The sequence below is a fragment of the Chenopodium quinoa genome, unplaced genomic scaffold (assembly GCF_001683475.1).
Source record: "Chenopodium quinoa cultivar QQ74 unplaced genomic scaffold, ASM168347v1, whole genome shotgun sequence".
Classification (NCBI taxonomy): domain Eukaryota; kingdom Viridiplantae; phylum Streptophyta; class Magnoliopsida; order Caryophyllales; family Amaranthaceae; genus Chenopodium; species Chenopodium quinoa.
In genome coordinates, this window is record NW_018745675.1 from 2,174,170 (window position 1) to 2,192,992 (window position 18,823).

The 18,823-nt window shown below is 38.6% G+C and overlaps 1 protein-coding gene and 1 long non-coding RNA gene across 3 annotated transcripts; one reads left to right on the plus strand and one right to left on the minus strand.

The window, feature by feature from the left end:
• The first annotated feature begins 11,134 nt into the window (after positions 1 to 11,134).
• LOC110717301 lies at positions 11,135 to 12,197 on the plus strand. Its single transcript, XM_021895954.1, has 2 exons — positions 11,135 to 11,423; positions 11,509 to 12,197. The coding sequence occupies exons 1-2, from the start codon at positions 11,135 to 11,137 to the stop codon at positions 12,195 to 12,197; spliced, it is 978 nt and encodes a 325-aa protein (XP_021751646.1).
• A 2,675-nt stretch (positions 12,198 to 14,872) lies between these two features.
• On the minus strand, positions 14,873 to 17,942 carry LOC110717279. Of its 2 annotated transcripts, XR_002510729.1 has the most exons (5): positions 17,690 to 17,942; positions 16,613 to 16,839; positions 16,318 to 16,530; positions 15,279 to 15,440; positions 14,873 to 15,109 (listed from the first exon to the last, which is right to left on the minus strand). It is a non-coding gene; the product is annotated as an uncharacterized LOC110717279 (long non-coding RNA). The 2 variants fall into 2 exon arrangements; XR_002510728.1 differs by lacking the exon at positions 15,279 to 15,440 and having other exon boundaries at positions 17,690 to 17,933.
• Between the last annotated feature and the right edge of the window lie 881 nt (positions 17,943 to 18,823).

Sequence of the window (18,823 nt, forward strand, 5' to 3'; positions counted from 1 at the left end):
AGCTAGAGCTTTCAAGTAAGAGCTCGTAAGCGAGCGAAGCACGCGTCGAGGGTAAGATCGTCTTTCTCTTTCTCTCTCTTTTGTTGTTTAATTATGTGATTTCATGTTTAGTTACATTAATTAGTGTGCGGGTCTTGGGCGGGTTTCATTCTGCGTAGTGTCGGACACTACGAAACCCAACAAGAGAAACCATCAACTAAGCTAAAAACTATTTGCTTAATGAATTGCTTAATTTCCTAATTAATAAATAATAGCGAAAAGCTATTTTTAGTATAACTAACTACAAAGGAAATAGGGCAAATGTCTCGAAATAGACCCAGTCGAGTGCGCCCTCTCACAAGCTTGCACGCCCGTGATAATGAGGGTACAGAAAAAGAGAACTCAGGTGGTAAACCCGCGAAGAAAGCTTGCGCGCTTGTGCAACCCTAGTGCGTGCCTACGCAAAGGTCGCGCCACCCGCGCAAAAACCCTTTTGAAAAATCAAGCTATCAACATAACACAATTTGGAATTGCCGTAGCGCGACGCTGCCTGACGTGTTGCGGTAGTTCTTTCCTGTACGCCCACACTGCTGGAGCAGGGGACTTTCTTGGTGCGTGCTTGACGCGAATGGTGCGCTCCTCTTGATCATCACTAGGTATGACAGTCCCAAAATGAGGTTTACGGTGGGTTCAACACCATGATTTCATGAGAGTGCAACATGAGAGCGCAAACACCAAATCTTGGAGCTAGTCAATCCTTGCCTTGTGAGCTATACTTGAGCTTTCTCCTTACACCATAAGCCTCTTCCAACCCAAAAAATCATCGTGTCAGGTCTCGAGCTTCGCCTTAAACCTACAAACAAAGAAAAAAATAAATATAAGGGAAAAACACGAGAAAATCCACAAAAGTGGACAAAAACACAAAATAAAAAAGAATAAGGAAACTAAAGAGAAAATGAATAAAACTAAGCATTTATTAAGGAAGAAAACTATGAAAATAAGGTATAAACAACCTAAAAACTCATCAAATGAGTGCCACAAATGACACACATCAAATATGTGTTGGTTATTTGCTTTTGAATTATATATATTATCTTTTGGTGAGACTAACTCGTTGGTGTTAAATATTCATTTTGTTTTGAAAGGGCCTTTAATGGTACCAAATTGTAGGTTTGACTTCGTTTGAATTTGGATTAAATTTACTTTCATTTGGTTTGAATATTGGACTTTGCTTTTGATTTGAAAGATTTTGAAAATGTCAGTGTGTGTTTATGACAAATATCTAAGCCGTTATCATGGTGGCGGTATTGCTTTAGTTATTTCCTATTACGTACTTTCAAAGGGTAAATTAGGTATTTCGATCAAAAGGAGGAAATTTCTAGGATGTTACAAGATAAGTCCCCGTACCCACGCTCTTATGTATTGCCCAAGTTCAGGTTGCCACGCCTTAGGGTTGCTTGTACATTGTCGTGCTTGAGCAACAATTGAGGCCAAATGTGGCCAAAGTATCGCGCTTGTAGTAGAAGCAGCGTATCCATGGTAGGTTCTTTTTGGCCACGCCTAGAGGCTTGTCCATGTCCGTGGATGAGTATTTATGCCTGAGGCTCTTATTTTTATCGTATTTTGCCAACTTTATCCCTTTATTCTAAGGTTTAATTTGGTTCTTATCTCATATTTAACATTAGGTTGAGAGCTTCTCTCTCTAGATTAACTTAGATTAGGATTAGTTTTTGAAAGAGAATGTGAGGAAAACAAATGGAAATTTGTGAGATTGAAGAATAATGTGCGACTAGGGGTGTTAATGAGCCGAGCTTGCTCGTGAACTACTCGGTACTTGGCTTGGTCAAATCTCGGTCAAAGTTTGGCTCGAGTGGGCTCGATTCAAGTTCAAGTTCGGCTCGAGATATTAGTAAGCCAAGTCTAAGCTACCCTTGGCTCGACTCAAAATCTCAATAACAAGCTTGAAATTTTTTTAAAATTTATATTTAAATATAAGATAATATGTAATCTCTTATTAAGAAAAATTAATATATAAAAAGATAATTTGTAAACTAAAGTTATTTATAATCATGAAATTCAACACTTGGAGAGTTATTTCCTACATTTGTCCATATAACTTTACATTAAGTCTTATTCCCTTACACAGGTAAATTGATGATTGATGATATGACTCAAAAACCCTAGCCTTTATTGCCTCAATCCTTTAGCTCTTTGTATCCCTTTGGCTTCAACAACTATCACACTATCCTGTAAAATAAGAAATGAAAAAAAAAACACAACTTCCACACTCCTATAGTGGACCAAATTGTTGGGTTTTGCGATGTCCGACACCACGTGGAAACGAAAACCGATAAACCGGATCGCATGCACAATAATTACAACATAAATAAAAGCATACAAATAAACATAAACATAAGAGAAGAGAGAGAAAGAATGTTCACCCTTGTAGCGTTCTTCGCTCAACCATTGAGCTTGGACTTGAAAGCTTCAAGTTCCGCAAGAGCGAGAACCTCCAATGGCTCACACCCTCTCTACCAAGCCATAACCGGTCCCTACCCCGAAGCTTAGTCAGGGCTACACCAAAAATATGTTAGAGTTTACAAACAAAGGTTTTCTCGCTTTTGGAGATCCCTTAAAGTTCCCTAACTCAAGTGAAATTCCTAATACCCAATAACGGGTATTTCTAGGGAAGTCTCCCCTAGAATTCCCATCATCTTTCAATGTGGGATAGTTAGTAAAAAGCAAAAATGAGATTTAATTTAATTCCAAATTAAATTAAAAAGCCATGAAACAATAATCAAATGATAAGTGTCATCACACAAAGAGGGAGTAGGTGGGAGGAACATCTTAACCTTGGAGAACAAGGCAAGGGCTTCCCCAACCCATTTCGGTCAGCTAGGGCAGCTGCTTGGCCTTGGGCAGCAAGACCAGCCTTGCTTGCAGCCTTGCGCCACAAGGCTAGGCCTACTGGCCCTTAGCCGCATGACTCCATCTACTGCAAGTAGGCCATGCGCCTACAGCAAGCACGCAACAGCAGCACAGGCCTAGAAGCAGCGGCATGGGCACTGGCTGCTTACTGGCCTTGTTGGGCAAGCCTGCTAGGCTTCCATTGTGCACAGGCTTACTAGGCTGCCCCAGCCAGCCCCGCACGCAACGACAATCCTAGATGTGCCTTGCGGTGGCTACGGTGGCTTAGTGCTTGGTGCATGCAGCCCCTAACCAATTGCCTTTGATCCGAGGCGTGTCTAAGGCTCGTGCTATCCTTGTAATTTTAGCACGATATGCCATTTGATTATTTTTCTCGTCTTCGTCGATTCCTTAAATTGACACTATGCGTGACGTTTTGTTTCGACGCTCTATGCTCGGAATCCACGTCTTAGTTCGTAAAATCTCTATTAACTCATTTAATCCTTCGGAATAATACGTCACTTTGGTTCGGTTACACGGTTGGGTGTGACCTAAAGGGTTCAATCAAGATTAAGCTGTAATATTAATTATTCATTAATATTTTTGATTGGAAGCGACCTCCAACTAGGCATTCTGATCACTTGACCTCACTGAATAATTAGCATTCTAAATCATTCCGAACCCTCTATCGGAATAATACACTTGTTTGAAGGATACCATTCCTTTCAATCTCCCACTTGTCATTCCAGACAAATGTGTTGTATGTGTATAGCCTGTTTCCTATGTCACTTAATGTCTCTTCGTGAACTATAAGGTAAGATTTTTCGTCATCCTCATTACGTCCAGAAGTGTTTCTCGAATTCCAAATCCGACTATCAATAAGCAGATGATTTTTAAAATCAATTTGAGCACGACCATGCATTTTCACATACTCGCTCTTCAAGAGGCCTTATAAACAACAAAGACATGTTCCCTACTATTAATAGGGGGACATTCCCACTCCAACATTGTTAGCTTCCCTTACTAAGAGGCCCTAACCGCCTAACTGTTGCCTTTATAATCCCCTTGTACGGCAGACGTTTGACAGCATCAAAGCGGACTAGTACTCAAACAAGAGAACTAACAATGCTCATGGTCGAGGAAAGAGGTTCAGATAGCCATAATGAGTAATATACTTAATTATGAAAATTGTTAAATCTCTTTAAGTATTCTCATAGGTGAAAGGAATGGTGTCCTTCCAACAAGTGTATTATTCTGATAGAGGGTTCAAAATTAACAGGAAGCTAATTCTTTAGTGAGATCAAGTGATCGGAATGCCTAGGTGGGGGCCGCTTCCAATCAGTAATATTAGTGAACAATTAATATTACAACTTTATCTTGACTAAACCCTTCGGGTCGAACACAAATGAACTGCCAATCCGAACCGACGAATCAATCCAAAGGATTTGATGAGTCACTAGAGTATTACGAACACAGACGTCGGAAATCGAGGGTAGAGCGTCGCAAAATCAACAAGCAACAAGTTCGAGCGAAGCCGTAGCCTCACATTGGCCTAGCCATGTGGTTGCTAGGCTAGCTCGAACTAGCGCGCACCTCGCATTGCTAAGCGCAAGCTCAGAATGCCATGTGTGCTAGGCGCTAGTGCCCAGCTGCTATCGCAAGGCTAGGCCTTGCTAGCACTGGCGCACAGCATGCCCAACTGTAATAGCAAGGCTAGGCCTTGCTAACACTGGCGCAGCGTGCCTAGCTTGCTAGGCGCTTTTATGTGGCAGCATAGCACAACGCTACGCACCAGCCAGCAAGCACGCTGGGCTGTGCGTATGTGCATGTGCCTTCCCATGGCAGCACCCAGCAGCACGCCTAGCAGTAGCGAGCTGGGGCCTCGCACAGCAGCATGTGTGGCTCGCTAGCAGCACGCATGCGCTGGGGCTTGCTGCGCTGGATGGCTTGTAAGGCAGGTTGCCTAGCCTTGGTGCCAGGCGCCAGCTGGCAGCCTTGGCAGCCAAGGAAGGCTGCCAGCCTGCCAAGTCCTTGAGGTCCGTTGTGAGATGTGGGGACCAAGTCTAGGAGCCAACCCTTGGGGAGCAAGGCAATGCCCCCCCCCCCCTTGGTGGTGGTCCTCACCTAACCTCTAATCCTCCATGTGCCACTTGTTAGTTGTTGATTGCATTATCTTTTAATTTATTTTTGATTTAAATAAATTAGTTGGAAATGCAAATTATCTCACATTAATCATGAATGGGAGTGCAAGTTGCATTTCTTTATAAATACCCCCTTGATTGGGCAAGTGGAAATCAACTTGAGTGGAACTCAAAAAGGCATCTCTAATTATTGAGAAAACCTTTAAGTTCGTAAAACTCTTGTTTTATCTTTGGTCAAGTCTCGACTAACCCTCGAGACGGAGACTGTTCGGGTCGAGTCGTGGGTACGAGCCGTTAGAGGTCGTCACGTTTGTGAGGCTATAAGCTTCGAAGTAAGAGCTCGGTTTACGAGCGAAGTACGCTGCAAGGGTATAACTTATTTCTCCCTTTTCTTATTTATTGTTTAATTATGTTTATGCATGCTTTAATTGCTTTAATTATTGGGGCGGGTCTTGGGGGATTTCTATTCCGCGTAGAGACGATCTCTACGAAACCCTACAATAGTTTGATCCGGTATAGTTCTAAACTTATACCTGTGAAAATGATTTATGACAATTTTGTCTTTGTAGCACAAGAAACAATTCTATAAATCATACTACACACTAATCTCATGTGGTCATTAGTCGTCCAACTTCCAAATGACCTCGATTGGGGATAATTTCGATATGATATTCAATGTTCACTTAATGGGTGTTTCTTTATCCAAGACATGGCCTTGGTACCCTAATTTGAATATTCTCAAATCGAATGGACTCATTATTTAATTCTAAACCACATTTAAATAGTTTGTGGAATAATTATTAAAATTTTATTTCACTATGAAACTTTCAAATGTTTCATCTTATGATAAATGGTTTTCCTAAATGTTTTAAGAAGAATTCTCTTAACAAAACATTTATAGAAATCAAACCCATATTTAATATGCTTGATTTCTTTCATGTAATTGTGATTGTTGTGTTTCACTTATTGCATAGGTTTAGTTACAAGTACTTTGCAAATCTTAGCATCTTCATTATCGATCACTTTCATAATAAGATGATAAAATTCGAGTGTGTTATGGATTATATGTGATTTAAGATTTATTGTCCAAGTAATGGCTCCCACTCATTTTTCATGATTTGAGATCCTCAACTTGACAGCCTACAATCATCAAAGTTCAACAACAAACTATCCATTTAACAACTTCTTTATTATTGCCTCTAAGGCAGCAATGTTCTCAACATATACTTTAGTAGATTTCCTAATGATGCTTTGTTTAAATTTTACTCCAACTGGCTCACAATGATTTGGGTATCCTAATCATTTGTGATTATGTAAATTTACCTTAAATTTCCACACAATATACATGGACATAAGTTCATGTTGCCATTCTTAAGCCACGACGCATCTTAACCTCGTGCTTATAAATGGCTTCCTCATTAAGGATCTAATCCTTGCTGAGGTTGTACTTGCAACATCAATACTCAAATTATATTTGTTTCCATGCATCAAGAACTCATTCTTTTACTTATCAAAGTACTTTGGACGTTTCTTGATCATAATCTAAAAATCCATTGCTTAGATTCAAGTTGATTGGTATTTTATACTCATCATGCTCTAAGCATGCAGGTCATGAGACGATTCCATATCATAGCATACATGATGGATCTAATTGCAAAATTATTCCTATTTGATCTCATTCATGTGACTTTTAGCTCATCCAATTTCACTAAGTCTTGCTAAACTGTTTGCTATATGATATGGTTGAAAGTCTCCACTAGAGTCTTTCTTGTTTGACTTAGTATTTGCCTAACTTATACTTAGTTCAAACATTTACTTAGTTTTATACATATGGTTGAAAACTTTTCAAGTCCTTCATGTGTTGACACGGTAAATTCCTTTACTCATTTAAACATTTTATTAAGTCTATCCAATAGATCTTAATTCCCACTATATACTAAGTATCACCTTACCTTGGTCCATTGTCGAAAATACTTTCAAATCTAAGCATTTAGCATTCGATAGTCATTTCACAACAGATTTCGTAAACTTCTTGTTGGACCTTTACAAAATTGACTTTTGGTCCCACTAAACTTCTTATCTATAAGAATTTCTATGTTTCTCCATAAGCCAAACCTTTTTCTAACTTTATGAGAAAACATATTCCAGTTCCTACATGCAATGCTCCCATTTTCAGGGACCAAGTGAGAGGGCTACACAAGTGGATGTGCAAATACGAATGGACGATAAAGATGGTCTTTCGGTCGTGCTTGTAGGCACATTTTTGTCTATGGCTTGTAATTAACTAATCTTTGTTTATCATGATTTTGAACATACTTCGATCTATGGTGTTGGACACCGGGTTAGTTGATCACAAAACTAAAACAATGGTTGTTTTTCGAATGTTGCTTTACATATGATTAGACAAACAAGTTTATAATGTTAACGATACCGCCAAAAGAGCTAAGACCATCGAGTCGAATCAAACCTACTTGTGGCATTGTCGTCTTGGCTACATTAACATCAAACGCATCAAGAAACTTCTTCATGAAGGTATTCTTGACTCATTCGACTTAGAGTCGTTTGAAAATTACAAAGGATGTTTATTAGGCAAGATGATAAAGCAACCATTCTCCAAGTTAGGAGAAAGGGCTAGTGACTTATTGGGTCTAATACATACGGATGTATGTGGACCAATGAGTACACCCGCAAGGCAAGGTCATCGATATTTCATCACCTTCACAGATGACTATAGTATATATGGTTATGTCTACCTTATGTCGAACAAATCTGAATCTTTTGAAAAATTCAAAGAGTTTCAAAGTGAAGTGGAAAATCAACTTGGCAAGAAAACCAAAGCACTTCGATCGAATCGAGGTGGCGAGTATTTGAGCCATGAATTCGACAATCACTTGAAAGAAAATGGTATTCTTTTAGAGTTAACACTTCCCGAAACTCCACAATGGAACAAAGTGTCCGAAAGGAAGAATCAAACCTTATTAGAAATGGTCTGATCAATGATGGGTCTCAGTGAACTTCCTATCTCTTTCTAGGGACACGCACTTCCAACCGCGACACTAACACTAAACCGAGCTCCGTCAAAAGCTGTCAAAAAGACTCCATATGAATTATGAACGAAGAAACCTCCACGGTTGTCTTTTCTTAAGATTTGGGGTTGCGAAACATATGTCAAAAGATTAATTTCTAACAAACTTCACCAAAAATCGGATAAGTGTTTCTTTGTGGGATACCCAAAAGAAACCAAAGGGTTTTACTTCTACAAAAAATCCAAAAACAAAGTGTTTGTTGCTCGACATGGTGTTGTTTTTGAGAAGGAACACCTTTCAAAATAAACAAGTGGGAGAAAAATCGAACTCGATAAAGTTCAAGAGGACGAGCAACAAAGTCAACCTGACAAAACTAACAATCAAAGTGCTTTAGAAGCAGTTGTTGACATTGGTTAGAGTCAAACCGACAATGTGCAAAGTCGAACCGACAATGAAAATGCTTAACCTATTACCCTGCGTAGGTCACAACGGCCAAGATCTCAACCAGATAGATACCTCGGTGTTGCCTTAACCAAAGATCAAGACATCCTAGTTATGGATGGAGATGAGCCAACGACATATAAACAAGATATGACGAGCCCCGACTCTGCAAAATGGCAAGAGGCCATGAAATCTGAGATGGAATCCATGTTTGAAAATCAAGTCTGGGACTTGTTTAATTTGCTCGAAGGTTACACACGTTGCAAATGGATTTTCAAGTTGAAAACCGACAAGAAATGTATCTATATATAAAGCTTGATTGGTGGCAAAAGATTACTGGAAAATTCACGGCGTTGATTATGATGAAACCTTTTTGCCAGTCGCCATGCTTAACTCCGTCTGGATTATCCTAGCAATTGCTGCATATTATGATTATGAAATATGGCAAATGGATGTCAAAATCGCCTTCCTTAATGGGATTTTGGAAGAAACTGTGTATATGACATAGCTGGAAGGTTTTGTTGATCCAAGCAATGCTGGGAAGGTATGCAATCTTAAGAAGTCCATTTATGGAATAAAGCCGGCAAGCAGAAGTTGGAATCTGCGATTCGATGAAGCCATTAGTAAGTTTGGTTTTATCAAGAATCCAGATGACTCTTGTGTTTACAAGAAGGTCAGTGGGAGTGACATCACATTCCTCGTCTTATATGTCGATGACATATTACTCATTGGAAACAACACTAAACTGTTAGAGTTCGTGAAGGGCTGGCTTGGAAAGTGCTTTTCAATGAAGTACTTGGGAGAGGCACAGTACATATTGAGCATCAAAATCTACAGGGATAGATTTAATAGGATGATTAGATTGAGCCAAAGTACTTATATTGATAAGGTACTGGCACGATTTAGCATGGAAGGGGCCAAGAGAGGGCACCTACCTATGTCACATGGCATAACTCTCAGCAAGAAGCAGTGTCCATAGACACCTGATGAGCGAGAGAGGATGAGTCATATTCCATATGCTTCGCTTATTGGATCGATCATGTATGCCATGATATGTACTAGGCCAAATGTATCGTATGCCTTTAGTGTTACAAGCCAATACCTATAAAACTCCGGAGTGGCGCATTGGACTGCGGCCAAGAATATCCTAAAGTACCTGAAAAGGAACAAGGATAAGTTTTTGGTGTATGGTGGTAGTAATGATTTGGTTGTTGAAGATTATATCGATGCGAGCTTCTAAACTGACAAAGATGACTCCAAGTCACAGTCAGGGTACATATTCTGCCTAAATGGAGGAGCGTTTAGTTGGAAGAGTGCTAAGCAAAGCACCATTGCAGATTCTACAATTGAAGCCGAGTACTTGGCAGCTTCGGAAGAAGCTAAGGAGGGAATTTGGATTCGTAAGTTCATTAGTGAACTTGATGTTGTACCCTCCATCAAGGGTCCAATAGAGCTCTATTGTGATAATAATGGAGCTATTGCTCAGGCTAGGGAGCCAAGGGAACATCAGAAGGTCAAACATGTCAAGAGGCGATTTCACATGATAAGGAATAGAACTCCGAGGGTGAAATTAGAATCTTTAAGATTGGAACGGACGACAATGTAGCCGATCCACTGACTAAACCTTTGCCTCAAGTGAAGAACAACAAGCACGTTGAGGCAATGGGAATCAAGCATGTTGGAGACTGGCTTTGATTTCCCTGTATATATGTGTTTTAACTAAACTTGATGTCTTAATGTAAAACACTATGTTGAACCATTCAGTTTTGGAGGAATAAAATTTTCTGTAAATTTATTATTACTCCATTTCTATTTAATTGTGGTTTATAATTAAATAATGAGTCCATTCGATTTCTGAGAATATTCAAAACAAGGTATCCAGACCATGTCTTGGATAAAGAAACACCTTTTAAGTGAACATTGAATATTTCAATCGAAAATTATCCCTAATGATGGACGGTTAATGACCAATCAATATTTCATTAAATGATGGACGGTTAATGACCACTTGAGATTAGTGCGTAGTATGATTTATAGCACCATTTCTTGTGCTATGAGGATATGATATTGGTTTAGAACTATACCGGATAGACCTATGAGAATACTTTAAGAGATTTAAAATCGTCATAAGTATATTTCTCATTATAGCTATCAGAACCTTTTTCCTCGACCATGAGTATTGTAAGTTCTTGTTTGAGTACTAGTCTGTTTTGATGTTGTCAAATGTCTACCGTAAAGGGGGAATATAATGGCAACACTCGGGCGACTAGGTCCTCTTAGTAAGGGGGAATATTCTTATTGACAGTCAAACTCGGAAATCGAGAAACACTTCTGGACGTAATAAGGATGACGAAGAATCTTACCTTATAGTTCAGGAAGAGACATTAAGCGACATAGAAAATGGGCTATACACTAACTGCATACTTGTCCGGAAGGACAAGTGGGAGATTGAAAGGAATGGTGTCCTTCCAACAAGTGTATTATTCCGATAGAGGGTTCGGAATTATTAGAAAGCTAATTTTTCAGTGAGGTTAAGTGATCGGGATGCCTAGGTGGAGCCCACTTCTGATCAGTAATATTAATTGGTGATTAATATTAGGGAAATTCTCAATGGTAGCCCTGAACTTTTGGCAATTCTCAATGGTAGTCAATTGGAAGAAGTCATTTCCAAGGCCTTTGTTGTTCTCTTTGTTTTGGAGAGCATGTAATGCTAACTCAGCTTTCACTTTCAAGAAGGCTATGGATCAATTAGGCAAAGTTAATCCAGCTGGCAGGATTTGGCTTTCTAAATTAGGAGATCAAAAGAGGTGGAGTAAACACAAGTTCAACACTGAACTGAAGTGTGATGTCAATGTCACCAATTTTGTTGAAAGCTTCAATGCCACACTAGGATTGGATAGGAGCAGACCAGTTATGACATTACTTGAAAGTAAATCATAATGACATTTATCTGCTGTAATGCTTGGCAAAAGGGTTGCAATTATCTGTTACTAATTTCCCTTTTTATATTATAGGTGTTAGAAGGAACACTATGGTTAGAATGGCAAAAAGGAGGCAGGTTTCTGAGACATGGAAGAGGCAAGACATATGCCCACACATTATAAAGAGGATACAACAGCTTATTCATGAGAGTAGGACTTGCATTGCATACATGAGTGCTGAAGGAGAGTATGAGGTTCAAGATAGCAAGTCTGTGCTCCCTGTAAACCTCAACAACCACACTTGCTTATGCAATGTGTGGCACCTGACTGAAATTCCATGCAGGCATGGTATAAGAGCCATCATTAAAGCAAGGTTGGACCCCCACTCATTTGTCAATGACTGGTATTCAGTCACCAAGTACAAGGAAGCTTACAGCTGTGGGATTAAATCCATACCAGATGTTGAACAATGGCCACCCATAGACATGCCTCACATTAATCCACCACCCATGAAAAGGGGCATAGGGAGGCCTACTAAAGAGAGGAAGAGAGCAGATGATGAAGAAAGGAAGGGCAAAAGGGCTAAGACAGTTAGGTGCAGCAACTGTAAAGCTTTTGGCCACAATGCAGCTACTTGCAAAGGAGGTATGACAGCTAAGCAAAAGGCAAGCTATGGTAAAAAGGGTAAGAAGAAGCAGCAAGCACCACCATCCTCTCAACCAGCATTACGGACAAGATCAAGATCAAGATCTGCTGCAGCTGTTGCTACATCACAGCCTTAAGCTTAACTTTCTTATTTTTATGATAAATATCATCAGCCAAAACATTAATTATTACCTATAAATATTTTGTACTGAAGTATTTTCTATCAGACTTAAAATATGTATTTTGTTCTTAATTAGTTTATATCAGACTGCAGCCACTCTATTCAAATACCAGTGCATTTCATACAACCCTAAGTCCTACATTACATCACAGTACAGAAAATTACTCCATCATACTAAACAGGAAATACACAAACAACACCACAATTGCAATCTTCACACAGCAGCTAAGTCCATCTTTCACTTTAGCAACAATAGCTGACCCAATTCCCCTGCTCCAGAACACAATTTCATCATCATTCACCCACGAAAAAAATCCACACAAGTTGCACTTGTAGTAAGCTATTCATGGGTTGCTCCTTGAGTCTAATATCTTGATGTCAGCGTATTTCTTAGGCACACAGTTGCATACCTTCATCTTTGCCCATTTTTTAGCCATGGCTAATGTAAGAAAAGTTTCAGAGGGTTGGCAGTGGGGGAATTAAGGAGGAGAAGGGGTATTTATAAAGGGAGAGATGCAAAAGAAAGGGAGGGAAAATTTGGAGGGAAAGTTTGGAGCCAAAAATAACCTTAGTTAGCCTTAGTTGACCTAACAAACCGAAATGACCACTTAATAACATAAACTTAACATTTTTTACTAATAAAGGCTACGGAAGCAACTTTTTAAAAAGTTTAGTGCTGCCATTGAGAATTTTTTAAAAACCTGGCTACCATTGAGAATTGCCAAAAGTTCAGGGCTACCATTGAGAATTTCCCTTAATATTACAGCTTAATCTTGATTGAACCCTTCGGGTCACACCCCGATCGAATAACCGATCCGAGACGACGAATCAATCCGAAGGATTAGATGAGTCATTAGAGTATTACGAACAAAGACGTCATTGAGCTTAGAGTATCGAAACCGAGCGTCGCAAGTCAAGTCGAATTTAGAACTCGACGAGACGTAGAATTAAGCAAGCAACAAGTACGAAGCAAGTCGTAACCTCGCAATGGCCTAGCCATGCGAGTGCTACGCTAGGCAAGGGCACCAACCGCATGCATGCTAGTGTGGTGGGCATCACACCCATCCACACGCATAGCCGCAGTTAGGCTGCGCTTAGCATGCAAGCATAGTGCTATGAGTATACGTGTTATGGCTGTGCATGCTTGCTAGCATGCAGCATCAAACTCGCACAACATTAGCATCGCATGCAGCATGCTGTGTGTGCGTATGATATGCGTGCTTACTAGCGTAGCAGCACCAAGAAGCAGCTAGGCCTGACACCTCGCTAACACACGCAGCAGCAGCAGCAGCCCGCAATGCATGCATGGCTTGCTTGCTGCACACATGCGGTGTGCGAGCTGGCAGCCAACCCAACCTTGGTGCTAGGCGCCACCTGGGCAGCCAGCCAGCTGTGCGTTGGAGGCTAGCTCACGGTCATATGAAAGACCGGTATTGGTGGCTTTGCTTGGGGAGCAAGGAGCTTTGGTCCCCCCTGGTGGTCCTTACCTACCCTTGCTCTCCACATGCCACTTGACGCTTGTTGATTCATTTTACATTTTAATTTGTTTTAGATTAAATAAATTAGGAAAAATGCAATTCTCCCACATTGATGGGAAAAGGGAGATCAAGGCTCCCTTCCTTATAAATACCCAAGTTTTGGGTTTTGGAAAAACCACTTGAGTTGAACTTAATAACGCATCTCCTTGAAAGTGAGAAAACCTTTAAGTTCGTAATACTCTAGTTTATCTTTGGTCAAGTCCCGACTAACCTTCGGGATAAAGACCGCTCGGGTCGGATTGAGGGTGCGAGTCGTCGGAGGCCTTCGCACTTGCGAGGCTAGGGCTTTGAAGTAAGAGCTCGTAAGCGACCGAAGCACGCGTCGAGGGTAAGAATGTCATTTCTCTTTCTCTTTTTTTTTTTTTGTTTAATTATGTGATTGCATGTTTAGTTGCTTTAATTAGTGGGCGGGTTTCTCTTCTGCGTAGTGTCGGACACTACGAAACCCAACAAAGGGTACAGTCAAGATTAAGCTGTAATATTAATTATCCATTAATATTACTGATCCAAAGCGACCTTCAGCTAGGCATTCCGATCACTTGACCTCACTGAATAATTAGCTTTCTAATTAATTCTAAACCCTCTATCGGAATAATACACTTGTTCAAAGGACACCATTCCTTTCACTACTAGAAAAAAGACTTATGGCAATGGCAATAATCTGTTACCATATGTCCTGTTAATGTTGCCATATGCCTATAGCAACAGATTATAAACTGTTACCAATAGGTGTCGTTGCTAAAACTCTTTGGCAACGGCTTTCATGCATTAGGCAACATTTATTGTAAACTGTTGCTATAAATAATTATGGCAGCGCTTTTTTTAGGTAGCACTTTTTAACTTATGCCAACACTTATTCAACAACTTTAGGTAACATTTTCAAAGTTAAAGCAACAATTTATGGTATTTTTAACCAACACTTCTTAGCTTGCTATTAGTTGACCTTTAAAATTAAGGCAACACTTTATTTAGTTTATGGCAATGCTTCCAATTGAAACTAAGGCGACACTTTTTAATCTATAAAGACACTTTTAATTGACTCTGAAGCAATAGATTGATAATGCAGATATAAGAAACATGCTTAAAGTGCATATAATCAATAAACTTTCATTTAGAAATAAGCTTTCCAAAAAGTTGTACATAGTTAACAATTTATTACAACTTGATAGCAAAAACATTCAATTTATATATTTCATCCTTTAAACTAATAAAAATTCCAAAACCAAATTCTACAAAATTTATCTTCAAAGACCATTCTAATATTTTTGCGCAAAATCCAATCGATCTTCAGGAGTTTGATGGAGCACTTCATACTTGGATATATAGTTTCCTGCAAAAAAAAAAAAAAAAAAAAAAAAGAAAAATATTAGTTAATAAGACTCTTATGAAAGGTCAATAATTCAATAAAATAGTATTCAATATAAAACAAATATATCTCAAATGAAATATTGAATTATATAACCACTAAGAATGAGCAACAGGAACACTTTGTTCGATACCTCACATATACTTTAGACAAAGCATGACACGTAAGTTCTATAAGATATGATCTCTAATCTTCTATATCCTATCTCTTTAGCCGACACACACTTTCTCTAACTGCCACCAAATTAAATGTCCTGCACTAGTAGCAGCACGCCCTGCACCAGAAGCAGCAGGCCCTACATCAACAACATCAGACCTTGAATTAGTAACAACTCCTGGACAGCAGACCCCCATGCTACACTGATCAGAATAGCAGTCTGCACAAAGGCAACCCCTGTATTTCCACGAGCAGCAGCAACACCTCCCATAACAAAAACTCGCCTCGAAACTAGTACTATATATTTATTATATCCCAGAACAAAATCAAAAACACTTTCAATCTTTTAACCACCTCCCATATTGGCCATATACCACCAAAGACTCAAATCTGACCTTAATACAATGGTAGCCTAGCTAAGAGCAAGTTCTAGCTCAAAGTTCATAGTTTACAATTATATTAGGAAAGTTGACAATTTTTGGAACATGATTTTGACGTATATGTGAATATGTGATTATTAATTACAAATAGAGGAAAAATTAAAGAGCATTGTCAAAAAAATAAGACAAGTCCAATGCTGAATCTAAGAGTATGAAAATAAATGTTTGTTTAGCAAATTTGTTCCAGCTTCATTCTTGATTCAAGATATTCAGAGGTTTGATTTTATAACGGTACTTAGCTTGCATTTAGTTCATTGTTTACTACTAATCACGTATAATAAGAGAAGAGGCTTATTATAGAAGCATTAGTTTTTCTACGTGTTGTTGTGCATGACTGCAGTAAGGTTGCTATGTATGTGTTGCTGTTGTGGGGGCAACAGAATGTAATACAATACCCAAAGCAGATTATATAATCGAAGAAAAAATAAATAAATGCATAAAGTTGTGAGAGTCCGTACAAATAAGATGGAGGGAATTAGCAAAGCTAAAGGAAAAGTTGTCTGATCTTTGATTGAATAACTAGAAAAGTTTACTAAACCATAATATTTTTAAAAGGGTAGAGTATTAAAGACAAACCTTGAGCGGAAATAGATTCTCCTTGTCGTTTTAGTTGGAGCAATGGTCTAAAGAAGACACTTAGATCTTTGTCTGTTATCCATCTTGCTGTATTTGTCGTGCTTCAACTGGATCCATTTGATGTTGAGCGACAAGGAAATCGTCTATTGTCATAGATGGGAACAATGGCTGCTTCTTATTCTTCCTAGGTGGTTTCTCTCTAGTTCTTACCTTCTAGCATAAGAACATCAAGGTAATGAGCATAAAATAAACATTAGCCAGAGGGGGAAAATCATGAAAAAAAGGAAAACAAAACCTTCTTAGGTATAGAGTTTGTTGCTTCAATTAAAACCCCTTTCTCTCGAGACATCTCAAACTCCTCAAGGTCACAAATATCTCCATCAGGCACATAGTCTTGATCATCTTCGCCAGAATTCACGTTCTCCTTTCCTTTTGCATGCTGGTTTTTACTTTTTTACAACAAAGTTTGAGCAATCTTGTCGAGCCCTTATTCTCAGAACTCTTGCGCATACTCTAAACCATCTAATAAATTTAGAATATTAGAAATTGATTCAGCTTTTGTGATGTACTTAAATAATATAATAATTCAGCTGATAAACCATGTTATAAAAGCTTTTAGATCAATTCATCACTCTCCTACTCCTATTATATGATAATCTTTTACTTGTGCACCAATCATGAATATTTGGCAATTGACAATGTAGTACTCCGTAATATTTAGTGGGGGTCTCTACTTAATTCTTACAAGGATAGCCATCATTCCCTAGGAGATTCAAATAACATTATCTTGCCTCATTTAAGATTAGTTCAAATGATCAAGAGAAGGAGAAAATTGTACAACGCCTGACAAAACTCTAGCAATTGCAAGACATCTACCTCTCAAATACGATTACAAATAAGCAGTAGATACTACCTCCTCAACCTTGTGATTTATTCTCTCTACGGCTATCAACTAAACACTACCCTTGCAAGGGATCAATTTATATATCAATCTAGGAAAAATCTTGGAATAGGCTTAGTTCTCATCCTACACATGTTCCTGCTATATTCTTGACATTTATATCATAAGAATTGCCGATATGCTAAAATTATCAAATGAATTGCCCATCTGCTAAACTATATCATACAGATTCCCTAATTATATCACAACAATTTCCCATTTGATAAAATTAAATCATGCGAACTCCCTAATTTTTATATATCTGGAGAACCCAATTTTTCCTTATCATATCAATTCATACAAATTTCTCAATTTTTTATATCCAAAGAACCCCATTTTTCCTAATCAACACTAATATCCCCAATTAAATACTTTAAAATTGTGATAATAATATCATATTCAAAAATTAAAAAACACCGAATTAAAACTAACCTTGTAGGTCGATCTTGAAGATAGAAAATTCGCTAAACTGTTGAATAGCCCTCTTTACGCAATCTTTGAGACAATTCGCCAATTACAATTGTGAGTGAGAAGAGAGAAACAAGAAATAGGGTTTAATTTGTTGAATGAAAATCAGAAAGAGTGAGAAACCAAAACATAAAACGGCCTAATGAAAATTTTCAAAGCCCATATATTATTTTAAATTTTATTTTATTTTTGGTTAGAGATATGATAGTAAACTGTTCGTTGTTGCTATATACTATAGTTAACTCATTCATCTAAAAGTGTTGCCATATTTTTTGTATAGCAACAGTTTTAAATAAATCGACTCATATTAGATTCATTAAGTAAAATGTGTTGCAAATGTTTACTTATAGCAACATTGATTAAACTGTTGCAAAAAATGGTGTTGCTATAGCCCTCTTTTGTTGTAGTGTTTCGCAAACTCCAATCCGATCGGTGGCGTCATCGACGAAGTATACGACTCTAATTATTCATGACTCGGCCACCACTAAAATGTCTTCAAGTCTTGTCTTTGTGTTATTTTGCTATTGATGCAAAATGATAAGTTTTGTTCTAGTTCTTTTTTTTTTTTGGGAGGGGGGAGGGGGGGGGGGGATGATTAACTTGCAATGCATTGATTTTTGATAAATAGATTACTTGAAAAATATGTTTAAGTTAGTTTATTAAACTAAAAAGGTGAAATTTGGTGAAAAAAGGAAATTTGAGACAAGATAAGGCGGGCCCAAGCTCGAGCTTGAGCCGAGCTTAATATCTTAGGCTTGACGAGCTTCGAGATCGAGCCGAGCCTAAGCTCACTATTGTCGTGCTCGAGGTGAGACCTAGAGAGGCTCGGTCTCGGCTCGGCTTCTTAACACCCCTATGTGTGACAATTGCTTTGGAAATCTTCTCAACTATTCAATGAGCATGTCTTGCTCTATCTGATCTTGATTGTTTTCTTTAATTTCATGCTTGATTTAGCTTTGTTGTTTAATACTTTGATTAATGTAGTTGGTCTTCATTTTTTTTTGGGTAAGTAAGATTTTATACCAAAAAGAGGAGGGCAAGCCCTCAAAACTCTAAAACTACACAGTCCGAAGACCAAACAACACAGCACAGCCAAAG

Excerpts from the sequence above, each read along its gene's own strand:
- LOC110717301 (XM_021895954.1), top strand. The coding sequence starts at position 11,135 with ATGGTAGTCAATTGGAAGAAGTCATTTCCAAGGCCTTTGTTGTTCTCT. Across the intron at positions 11,424-11,508 it reads AGTTATGACATTACTTGAAA|GTGTTAGAAGGAACACTATG; the intron begins GTAAATCATAAT and ends TTTATATTATAG.